Source organism: Bombina bombina, chromosome 9, assembly GCF_027579735.1.
Source record: "Bombina bombina isolate aBomBom1 chromosome 9, aBomBom1.pri, whole genome shotgun sequence".
Lineage (NCBI taxonomy): Eukaryota > Metazoa > Chordata > Amphibia > Anura > Bombinatoridae > Bombina > Bombina bombina.
This window is the reverse complement of record NC_069507.1, coordinates 173,669,721-173,682,914: the sequence shown is the minus strand read 5'-3', so window position 1 is coordinate 173,682,914 and position 13,194 is coordinate 173,669,721. Positions and strand designations below refer to the sequence as shown.

General features: G+C 35.5%; 1 protein-coding gene across 1 annotated transcript in view; it reads left to right on the top strand.

Annotated features, from left to right (window-relative positions):
* The window catches only part of ARMH3 (armadillo like helical domain containing 3), a 561,581-nt gene that overhangs the window by 315,286 nt on the left and 233,101 nt on the right, over positions 1-13,194 (top strand). The window contains exons 21-22 of the mRNA XM_053692489.1: positions 4,776-4,858; positions 10,631-10,757. Coding sequence (XP_053548464.1) covers positions 4,776-4,858; positions 10,631-10,757 — 210 coding nt within the window. The remainder of the gene's footprint in view (positions 1-4,775; positions 4,859-10,630; positions 10,758-13,194) is intronic.

Here is a 13,194-nt window from a genome sequence, read left to right as displayed (position 1 = left end):
TAGTACTACTATAAGGAGATATATAGTGTCATTATGCATCATGTAACCCTTGATCAAGAAATCTTATTGCCTCTGCAGGGGAATGAAAGAACTGAAACACTTCCCCCTGTTGAATTTTGAGTTTCGCTGGATATAATAATGCAAACTGTTTTTTTTCCTTAACCAGTCTTTGGCACACTTCAGAAAATTGTTTTCTCCGCCTTGCGAAATCTGCGGAATAGTCCTGGAACAGGAGAATTTTTTTCCCCTCATATAGCACAGTTTGCATATTTCTGTATGCTCTTAAAATCTTCACTTTAGCCTGGAAACTGAGGTATTTTATGATTACTACTCTAGACTTCTGTTGCTTCTGCAGTATTGGGTTATTGAAGCCAATCCTATGAGCTCTTTCAACTTGGAATATTTTTGGATCCGATCCTAGTCCCAGCATTCTAGGAAGTGTTTGTTCAGCAAACTCAATTAAATAGGCTGATATAACTGTAGAGCAATGATGGATCCACTCTGGGGAAAGCTACATTATCGGGCTAAAACTACTTAAAGGGACATGAAACCCAAATTTTTCTTTCATGATTCCGATAGAGAATACTTTTTTAAACAACTTTCTAATTTACTTCTATTATCTAATGTGTATTATTCTCTTGGTAACATTTGTTGAAAGAGCAGCATCGCACTAATGGTTTCTAATTAAACACATGGGTGAGCCAATCGCAATCGATATATATATATATATATATATATAGCCACCAATCAACAGCTAGAGCCTAGGTTCTCTGCTGCTCCTGAGCTTGCCTAGATAAACCTTTCAGCAAATGATAACAAGAGAAGGAAGCAAATTAAATAATATAAGTAAACTGGAAAATTGTATTCTCTGAATCATGAAAGAAAATTTTGGGGTTTCATGTCCCTTTAACTTAAGTCCAAAACTTAGGAACATTAGATGGACAGCACAAAACAAGCTCACACAAGTAGGAGGTCAAGGCTTGCAGCAAACAAGTCATTCTGATAATACAGCACAAAGTCTGAATGGAAAAGTATGAACGCATTGAAAAGCTTGCTGAACAGCATAACAAGGATTCAATGCCAGAGAACAATCCAGGAAGTAAATAGGTTGAAAATAATTTGATGTGAAGGAAAATCAGTTGAAGTATTTTGCTGTTTATGTTGAGCTGGTATTTATGTGTTTGGTATCTGGATAATATCAGCATTGACTGTTGTTATCTAAATAAGATGAACCAATACATCTTTATTTATTAGATTTTTGCAGAACATTAGCATGGCTGTAGCAAAGAAATAAGAATTATGGAATTTAATTTTGGATGTTTTTTATTTTGCTTCTTTAAGGGATTTTAAAGCAATTATCTCTCATTTTTTCATTATTCATTTTATTTAAATGAATATATTTTTATTAGCAATAGCTTGAATAAGAATAGTTTCATATGCTAAGCATGACCTCCTGTCTTTATTAACATTAATGCTTATATTAAAATAGTACTAACTCTTTCAGTGCATACGGTTCTGAAGCCTATAAAAATTCAAATAAAAAAATATAGACAATCAGAATTAGGGGCTAAATATATAAACATTTAACAAATTACAATATATATGAATAAACTTGTATAGACTACATATACGATACAACAAAACCTGTAACTTTGCATAGTCACTTGGTGTCAACACCTTTCTTAGATTCAGATGTAGGTCAAGAACAACCCACTTATTAGTTATATGCTTAGTGGCACAAAAGCTCAGTTCAATTTCATTAGTCTTCAAGAGGTGCAGCTTGTTCGCTATAAGACCTGTCGTCTGGTCTTCCAACAATATACATTTATATAAAACATAAATGCAGAAGTGCATCCTCGTAATACATTTATTGAACTTAAAGGGGCAGTCTAGTCAAAAATAAACTTTCATGATTCAGATAGGGCATGTCATTTTAAACAACTTTACAATGTAATTTTATCATCAATTTTGCTTTGTTCTCTTGGAATTCTTAGTTGAAAGCTAAACCTAGGTAGGCTCATATGCTAATTTCTTAGCCCTTGAAGGCCGCCTCTTATCTGAATGCATTTTGCCAATTTTTCACAACTAGTGGGTGTTTAGTTCATGTGTGCTATTTAGATAACATTGCGCTCACGCATGTGGAGTCACCTAGGAGTAAGCATTGATTGACTAAAATGCAAGTCTGTCAAAAGAACTGAGATAAGGGGGCAGTCTGCATAGGCTTAGATACATGGTAATCACAGAGGTAAAAAGTGTATTAATATAACCGTGTTGGTTATACAAAAAAAGTCCTTTGTAGATCACCATTCCCCTCCGGAGGTGGTCCCAATGTGTTTTACAAACTGAGGTAGTACAGTCCCTAGCTGATCAAAACGTATGTCTAATAGTACCAATATCCATTGTGATATGCAAGCTTTTCTGGCACTGTCGGGTCACTTGTTTTATATATATATATATATATATATATCCCATGTGTATCCGCACTCACAATTAAATCGGGTCATCAACCAGGGTGCCTAAGTCAGTATACCCACAGGTTTCTTCAATCAAGGACTGCACTCACTGGATTTAAGCAAAATATTAGTTATTTATTAAGTGGTGGCGTTTCGGGGTTTGCAGACCCCTTTTGGTCTGAGGAAGGGATCTGCAAACCCCGAAACATCACCACATAATAAATAACTAATATTTTTCCTAAATCCAGCGAGTGCAGTCCTTGATTGAAGAAACCTATATATATATATATATATATCTCACATACACAGTATATATATATATCTATCTCACATATACAGTATATATATATATATATATATATATATCTCACATATACAGTATATATATATATATATATATACACACACACACAATAGAGAAATTATAATTGTAACATAGAACTATAACACAGAAAAAATGTTTTGTTTTACTATGTTTACTATGTTTTAATATAGTGTAGCTGCTCATCCGGTTTAACAGTTTGTTTCTCCGGGTATTCCAATGTTAACTGATAATTCAGACCCCATAAATAACATTGTAAGTTCAAAAATATGAAACGGTTACAAGCTCTTATAATCACAATGTAACGATTCGCTCACAGTTACTGTTGAACCCGCCTTTTATCAAACACTTATTCTCGCCAAACAGTGGGCGATATTGCAGCTGTGGAGTCCTTGCTCCTCCTCCATACACGTAGCCGCCTTCTAGCACTGTAGTGCCTCCTACCTATTACACACAGTGAGCCCTATGGAAACCTCTGATGGACAGAACAAAATGTGAAAGCAAGAAAAATCTAGACCGGCTCCTTCCGTAGTAAAAAAGATGGAATCTTTATTAGGTCATATAAAAATAGCATAATAAACAGACCACACAGCGAGTAAGCATAGGCAAAAAAAATGCAAACTGCTATCCATTAAAACTGGCAGAAGCCAGTGGGGTCGTATGACGTCACTGACGCGTTTCGGATGTTCCATTCTTTTTACCATGGAAGGAGCCGGTCTGGATTTTTCTTGCTTTTACATAGAACTATAGCATTCTCTTCATAATTATGTGTTATTTTGAATTTTGTGAGACACACATGAAAAGAAGCTATCTCTTCCCGATCATCAGTTTCTTGTATAAGTAGCTAGGGGTTTGCTTTGTGTGATGCAAATGGTAAGATATAGAGGAATCACATGAAGGCTAAAATGTTTCTCTTATGATTCATGATTCAGTTAGAACAAAGAATTTTATATAACTTTCAATTATCTAATATGCTTCATTCTCTTTGTGTCCATTATTGAAGGAGCAGCAACGCACTACTGGGAACTAGCTGGGCACATTTGGTGACGAGGCATATATGTGCATCCACCAATCAGCAGCTAACTACTAGTAGTGTAGGATATGTACATATTCTTTTCAACCAAGAGATCAAAGTAAATATGATAATAGAAATACATATAAATGTGAATTATAATGACATGCTCTATCTAAACCATAAAGGATGAATTGTGACCTAACCCTTTAATATACCTGTATGGTCAAGATACAAAAATCACACAAGTTTCTGCTCCTAAAAATCCTTTAAAAGTTGTTTTTTTGCATCTTTTCTGTGTTTTTTTTATTTTTTATAATGCTTTACCGCTAGCCTTTTTTCAAGAAAGACAAGGCGAGTGGTACAACCCTCTCATTATGAGTCTATGGGATGTATGATATTCAGTTGGCTTCCCACACATGTAATGGTGAGCCATATCAATAGACTTTATGCAATGCTTTAAATTTAAATGTGTAGTGTTTAAAGGGACATGAAACCTAAAAATTTTCTTTCATGATTCAGATAAAGAATACATTTTTTAAAAAGGTTCCAATTTACTTCTATAATCAAATTTGTGTCATTCTCATGATATGCTTTGTTGAAGCAATATCTTGATAGGTAGCGTGCATATATCTGGATCACTACATGACAGGAAACGGGAAATAGTGCTGCCATCTAGTTCTCTTGCTATTGTGTTACATTGTTTGCAAAACTGCTGCAATATAGTGCTGAAGACACATGCACATTCCTGAACTTTACTTCCTGCTTTTCAACAGAGGATGTCAAGAAAATTAAGAAAATGTGTTAATTGCAGTATATTGGAAAGTTGTTTAAAATAGTATGTTGTATTATCATGAAAGAAGAAAATGTGGTTTTATGCTCCTTTAAGCTGAATGACTGATCACACTTCTAATATTTAAGAATGGAATAACAATTTCTTTGCAGTGCTCTTAGCAAAGTAAAACATCTTTTTAATTTTGTATTTCAGCACTTATAAATTTATTGAAGTTTCTCATGTCCAATGAAACTGTGTTACTTTCAAAGTACAACATCTTCACCTTGGCTCTTATGGTAAGTACTTTCCATTAGTACGTGCTCTATGCAAAATGATGTTGCTATTACTAGATTTCTTTCTTCCAGTTAAACACATGTTTTATGAATTTAAAGCACACAAATTGTGATTTTGTTTTTATTACAATATTTCATATACCATGCAAAAAAGGTGATACTCACTTGTTATCCTTTGTTGGAAAGCAGGAAGGTAAGTTCAGAGTGTGAAATCAAGTTTTAGGGCTAGAGGCGGCGGTGCCACTGCTAGCCAAAGCTGTACGGAAGTAAGGGCACTGCAGAGACACAAGGGTATACGTATATGATTTTCTAGGTACTGAATATAGGGCTGGTCTTCAATTTTTCCAGGGCTGCTTTTTATTCCCAGTATAGTGCTGACGCTATTGTTTTTCCTTCTGTGCCTAGAGCTCTCTTAAAAGCCATTCTCTTTTTATTTTTAACATCTTATATGTGCCAACTGGTGGTTATCTGCATTTTCATACTGGGCGCCTCCATCTTGTATTTTTGCTCCCTGTGACAGAAGCAGTGTGCATCCACAGATTAGTGACGTTGCCAAGCTGCTGACAACTGTATTGTGTGTTTCAGGTTAATGTGCACAAGACCAAGCAGGAGCTTTACCTTTTTTACACAGAAGCAAAGTTGCAGGGGTTTTTTTTTATAAAAAAGAAACAATATAGAGCAATACAGCTGCTGCAAAAAGTAAGTCTTCTGCCATGCATTGTACACACAATAACCCAAAGTGCACAATACAGCTGTCACAAAACGCACTTTTGTCTCAGGTTCACCCAGCAGCACCTGTAAGTGGTAAGAGAATTGTTTTGTCAGTATATACCAGGGTTATAATACAATTTATTTGTATTATTCTTTAAAACAAACCCCCAATTAAAATGTATATACGAAACAATTGAAATTAATAATTATAACTAAATTCTTTAGATTAGTTAAGATTTATATACATATTGCAATATATTTATAGAAACCAGATTATGAATCAAATTATATACACTTATGCTGTTATAATATTCTTTACAAAGATAATAAAAGATAAACCTTTAAAATTAACTTTACTCACAACGAATCCCATTAAAATACCACAATAAAATACCAGAATTTTCTGTTATTAACAACTAACTCTAGTTTAATGCCCAATATGGATTACCAACTTGCTATGCTTAATTAATAACTACCAGGGATTTAATCACAATAACCAGTTCTGAAAGAGTTCACTATAATGACTGACTTATAAATCTGGAGTGCAAAACCCTGTCTAGCAAACAAATTATTTAGCACTGAATATGACTGGTTCTAATTTACACAGGGCTATGGATATAACTTAAAATACAAAATATGCTCTTTAAATTACTAGATGCAATTTAACTATAGCCTTAGAATACCTTTGTTTAAAATATTAAAACTATAGAACAGTCATACATCACCACATAAACCAATTGAGTGTCTCAGCTTTCTCCGATACGTCCAATTTCACTTTATAAAATAAGAGAGGTATTTTGCAATATGGATAAAAAAAGGTAGCCCCATTTCTCTTATAGTGACTGTGTCCCAAAATGGCAGCAAAGTTATCAGTCAAAATTTTAGCAAACAAAGACCCTTTCTTTCTCCTATGCATGAGCTTTTTAAGTGATAGGCCCCTCCTCTATTTTGTGCCCCACGGTGCTGTCTCTGATAGACCCTAACGGAGCTGAGCATTGATTGGTTATTTGGATTTGCATGTGTTCTAATAGTCAATTCATTTGGCTGTCATACCATTTCTGAACTATTGGTGGCAGCAGATAACCAGAAATGCAGTCTCACCATCAATTATTGCTGCAGTTTAAATATCTCACCTTAAAATGTTTATTTAATATACTATAATTTCTTGTATAAATAAACTTATCTGGTGAGCATATATGCTCCATTTAATATAACTTGTCATATATCTATATAGACTAAATATGAGTATACTTCTAGCATCATACTAGTAAGCAATTTACTGTTAATTATTTGTATTCACATAATCATAGCATTCAACATCATGGCATTGTATTGTATCTTAATATGAATACAGTATATTTCATGTTTCTAATAATTTTTGAGTGCATGGGCTCATGTTTATGACCAATATTCATAGGACATCTTATTGTCTGAAAAATAAAGAAACAGATGTTATTTTGAAATGAGTCAAACATTTATACATCTATCAATGCAGCTATTATTCAATACAGCAGACAATTATCCAATATAGTATGTTTCAGATCAATACATATATGCTGTACTTTAAAATGTAATTCAAAGTTACAATACAAAACATGTTTCTGCTAGCCAGTACAGATGTGTATCTGAGGTTCAGGGGCAATTAACAGGCCTGTGCCAATTACTATATTCTCAGAATTTCTGTTTGCCTATCTAACTTATGTAGAGAATCTTGTCTCTAACATCCCTTGATGTATCCTGGCTTGGTTAATTATCTATCTTCACTAATTGAACCAAATGTTTTCCCTTTGTCTCTCTCTTAGATGTATTGAGCAGTGTATTGGGGGTCTGTACATCTGTTATCCATTCTGGGCAGGAAACCCATATATGTGCATACACATCTGAGGGTTTCATAATGCTAATATTTACTTTAAAGTGGCCCATTGGTCTTATCTATACAAATGTCTAAATCTTTTGTTCTTTGCTGTGTAAACAAGAAGGGGGGGGTTGGTCTGTTATGGCTACAACCCACACAATTCATGTCAGAGGAGGCATTAGCTGATCTGAAGTGCCAAAATTTATTTGATACCTATGTAGTTTATTTAATGCTATTTACAGATACCCTGACAGTTTGAAGAATGGCTTAGTAGCCATGAGTAGTAATCATGCTATTGTATCTGTTAAATATTACCTATGTTCAGTAAAACTCACATCTCTAGAGAGATTATATTAGCCAGACCTCATTTCACTAACAAATTCATTCATATTAAAAGGCTGTGACTTGGGGGCGTGTCTTAGCAGCCGCCATGACAAGCCGCAGAAAGAGAAGCTCTCCATAATTTTTAGATAATTCGCTGGATTTCTTTCTCTATACCTATCGTCCCCTTGCTAAGAAGGCTTAATCTGAAATAGAAGGATCAGCTTAATTGAATACCCCAGTTGTCCGGGGTTAGCAGGCCTAATCCGCTCTAGGTCTGTTTCTTAGTTGGGCGCTATACAGGACATTATCCGCAAAACAGCTAATACTAATATTGGAGGAGAGAGGGCCTAATAGGGCACAATATGAAGATCTTGGAAGCTGTGGACGCATGGGAGTGCGCATTAAAGAGTTTGATTACACAATGCTTCAAGCAGATTGAGAGAGATCTTAGCTCCTTACTCTTTGCAGCTACCGCTCACCATGCTGCTTCCTCTGTGAAGTCTACTGAGCAATTCCTCCCATCGGAAATAGAACTCCTCAGTTTAGAACCGCCGGCAAATTCGGAATATTCCACCCTACAATTCTCTGCCCCTGCGGCTGGTCTGCCTAGCGCATTAACGGGACCGAGTTCCAACACAAAGAAACTAGGTAAAAGTTGGCAGCTTCGACCCTTGGTCTTGGAGGACTATGGTCTGCGAGATCTCTCCACAAAACTTAATACTGAGGGCAATGCTATTAGACTGCTGCTGATGGGGAGGCCTCCCTATATCTTTAAGACCGAGGACTTCATTGCTCCAAGAGATCCTGTTGACAAAGAATATTCCCCACTACATAATAACCCGAGAGTTAAAGCAAGTCTAAATACCTCAGTTGGACACTTTTTTGAAACGCATCAGACTGGGGTTGCAGCCGTCCATCTTGAGGCCAGATAGACTCCATTAGATATCTCCAGATAACCCTAAATTTAGACTTTCATGTTGAAATACCTAATGTTTACCTGTTGCTATTTAGCCTAGACTTACCCTCTACCTATTTCAAAGTTTCTTTACACAAATCTACAGCGTATAACTAAGTTGTGACTGTTGTTGTTTTTTCCTCCTATGACAGGTCTCAATTTTATCATACAAATTAATGTTGTTAACCTCTGCTTTATATAACACTCCTTCACCCTTTATCTCTCCCTAGGTTTTCTTATGCAGACAGGGTTATACAAATTGTACCTAGTTCTAATTTTCTCTACAATATGATTCTTCATTACTGCAGACACTCTGTTAGCATAAAGAGGGTTAAATGTATATAGCTAGTTATTTCAATCTATAACTGGGAATATCTATTACTTAAAATATATAATATGGTTTAGAGGATTCTAACTGTGAGATCATGAGGATCCATTTTATTTGACTATTCCTGGAGGCATACCCTCGTTATAGCAAAGTATATTTCAGTGAGCCCCATTGTATTGCATTGCCTTGACTGATTTGAATACAGTTCTCAGGGGGTTTAATAAGTGTCCTAAAATAGCTTGGCATTCTCCCACGCTGCTAACGGCCGAGGTAGTGTGGCATGCTGAGTATTACAGGTGTACAAATAAGAGAGAACTGAGTAATATTGAATATTAGTACAGGCTTTCTTGTAGCCCCAAACTGGGTTAACTAGGTATATGACTTCCCGATAATATCACAGATTTACTATGGTATGAGCTTACATACCCTGAAGTGTATAACCAGCTACAATAGCTCATTTATCCCTGATGGACTCCTCGTGACCTAGTCACGCTTAAGCATTATCTTAGTATCTGCCCCAAACCTGAACATCTATAGCACCCTCATTATAGAAGCCTTGAATAGACCTCAATTAATCTAGTTTAAGCCTTTTATAACGATAACATGGTAAACCTGCGCACCAGACCCTAGAGCGTTTTGTTCCCTATACATTTCATAAGTTATTGATCCTGCTATATTATCTTATTCATATTTCAAGGTCCAAGAGTGACCGTATTTTACATTAGAGCGCCTCCTCTAAGCCATTTAGTCTACTTGGGTCCATGAGTAGCCTTTTGAAACATTAGAGGTGCATTTATTCCATATGCAAATGTTAAATGAGGTTCCACTTCTCTAGTTCAGTAGTAACCTGTTTAATATATTTGCACTGACCTTCTGTATATTCGCAGCCTTGTATTCTGTATTCTTCCACTTGCTGTTTTGTATGTAACGGCTAAACAATCTATGATGTACCTACTGTATTTACTATTGAACTCTTGTTCTAATGTTTTTTTATTTGTACAACCTCAATAAAAACAATTTAAAAAAGAAAAAGGCTGGGACTTCACTGGGTTGTGAACTTAGTCCCATAGGCCTCATCTTCTATCTGGGAATCTCACTGTTTATTCTAAGGTTAGTTGACCCAACTTTAAACATTTTTTACAATTAGATAAAGAGGTAGGTAGCAAAAAAAAAATGTAATCCTTAAACATACCTAGCACTGCACAATATATTTTACATAGATAAGGCAAACTGTTTAATGTAACCATTTACTATTTTTCATCCTACTGTTTTCACAAATAGAATCTAAATCATCCTTATGAAAGTGACCTCACAGACCTTGTGAGCTTGAAAATGAGTAGACTAGGTATACTGAATCTGTCTGGAGAATTGTGTTTTTGGAACATTATTATACTGTTGTTCTGACTGTGCATTATTTATTTGATGTGTTTAAGTGCTTGAAATGCACTTCGTTGAAATGTACGACAATATATATATACTGGGTACTGCAGTAAAGAAATTCTAAAAATATAGTTTCACAGTTCTGGTCCTTGATGATATGTTTTATTTTATATTTCCAAAAGTTGTTGTACAACATTCTGAATTTTGCTCTCTCATACATAGGTAGTCAATTTGTTTAATATGTTTATTACATATGGAGACACCTTCCTTCCAACACCAAGCAGTTATGATGAGTTGTATTATGAAATTATCCGTATGCATCAGATTTTTGACAACCTTTATTCTATGGGTAAGTTTTATACAGAGACTTTTCATATTTTATTTATATATATATATATATATATATATATATATATATATATATATATATATATAATATTATTTTAAATATCCCTTTATTTTATTAGATAATGTTAGTTTATGAATTTATAATAATAATCCTTAGTGACAATTAGATTAGTTAGATTAAAATGGATTGTTTTAGCTAATCATGCTTGTTTTAAAACATAGGACCTTGAAATTTCACAAATTCAGATGTAAATGCAAACTGAAATATAATTTATGTCCAATGTTTAAACTGACATTAAAAAGCCTTTTTTATTTTATTTTTTAGATAAATAATGTGCTGTTAAAATATTAATAATCGGTCCCATAAATTTATATATATATATGTATGTATATATATATATATGTATGTATATATATATATATATATACATACATATATATATATATACATACATACATACATATACAACTGTTTCCTTTCATAAGGCAGGGAGAGTCCACGATTTAATTCCTTACTGTTGGGAAATACAACACCTGGCCACCAGGAGGAGGCAAAGACACCCCAGCCAAAGACTTAAATATCCCTCCCACTTCCCCTATCCCCCAGTCATTCTTTACCTTTCGTCACTATAGGAGGTGGCAGAGAAGTGTCAGAAGATTTGGATAGTCATGTAATGGGTATGTTCCCTTCAAGAAAGGACTGGAGTTTTAAGTAATCCTGTCAACCTCTCAGTGAAAGTATTGATAAAAGTTAGTGTCTGGAGATGCAGGGAAAGTTTTTCTGCGAACCCATCCAGACTGCTGCCTAAAAGCTCCCAATTAGTGTTGACAAATTTTCTCCAACATTGGTGTGTCCGGTCCACGGCGTCATCCTTACTTGTGGGAAATATCTCTTCCCCAACAGGAAATGGCAAAGAGTCCCAGCAAAGCTGGCCATATAGTCCCTCCTAGGCTCCGCCCACCCCAGTCATTCTCTTTGCCGTTGCACAGGCAACATCTCCACAGAGATGGTTAAGAGTATGTGGTGTTTAGTTGTAGTTTTTTTATTCTACTATCAAGAGTTTGTTATTTTAAAATAGTGCTGGTATGTACTATTTACTCTGAAACAGAAAAGGATGAAGATTTCTGTTTGTGAGAGGAAGATGATTTTAGCAGACAGTAACTAAAATCGATTGCTGTTTCCACATAGGACTGTTGAGATGAAGTAACTTCAGTTGGGGGAAACAGTTAGCAGACTTTTCTGCTTAAGGTATGACTAGCCATATTTCTAACAAGACTGTGTAATGCTGGAAGGCTGTCATTACCCCTCATGGGGACCAGTAAGCCATTTTCTTAGTCTCAAACAGAATAAAGGGCTTAATATGGGCTATAAAACTGGTAGACACTTTTATGGGCTAAATCGATTGCTTTATTTGGACATTTTATACATGTTTATGCTGATAATTCACACTTATAAACTTGGAGAACGTTTTTTAACGTCAGGCACTATGTTAGACACCTTTTCCAGTCAGGAAGGGCCTTCCCAGTTGTAGGCTGAGCCTCATTTTCGCGCCATTACTGCGCAGTTGTTTTTGAGAGCAAGACATGCAGATGCATGTTTGAGGACCTGAAAGTAGTTGGAAAAGTTCCTAAAAGGCGTCATTTGGTATCGTATTCTGGGCTTGGTAAAGTCACAGCAAAGGCTGTAGCTGGGACTGTATAGGGGTTAAATCTGTAACCGGCTCCGGTTTCGTTATTTTAAGGGTTAAAGCTCTGAAAATTGGTGTGCAATACTTTCAATGCTTTAAGACACTGTGGTGAAATTTTGGTAAATTTTGAACAATTCCTTCATATTTTTTCACATATTCAGTAATAAAGTGTGCTCTGTTTAAAATTTAAAGAGACAGTAACGGTTTTGTTTTAAAACGGTTTTTGTGCTTTATTGACAAGTTTAAGCCTGTTTAACATGTCTGTGCCTTCAGATAAGCTATGTTCTATATGTATGAAAGCCAATGTGTCTCCCCCTTCAAAATTGTGTGATAATTGTGCCATAGCGTCCAAACAAAGTAAGGACAGTACTGCCACAGATAATGAAATTGCCCAAGATGATTCCTCAGATGAAGGGAGTAGACATGGTTCTACATCATCTCCTTCTGTGTCTACGCCAGTTTTGCCCACGCAGGAGGCCCCTAGTACTTCTAGCGCGCCAATGCTTATTACCATGCAACAATTGACGGCTGTAATGGATAACTCCATAGCAAATATTTTATCCAAAATGCCTGCATATCAGAGAAAGCGCGATTGCTCTGTTTTAAACACTGAAGAGCAGGAGGGCGATGATGATAATTGTTCTGTCATACCCTCACACCAATCTGAAGGGGCCATGAGGGAGGTTTTGTCAGATGGAGAAATTTCAGATTCAGGAAAAATTTCTCAACAGGCTGAACCTGATGTTGTGA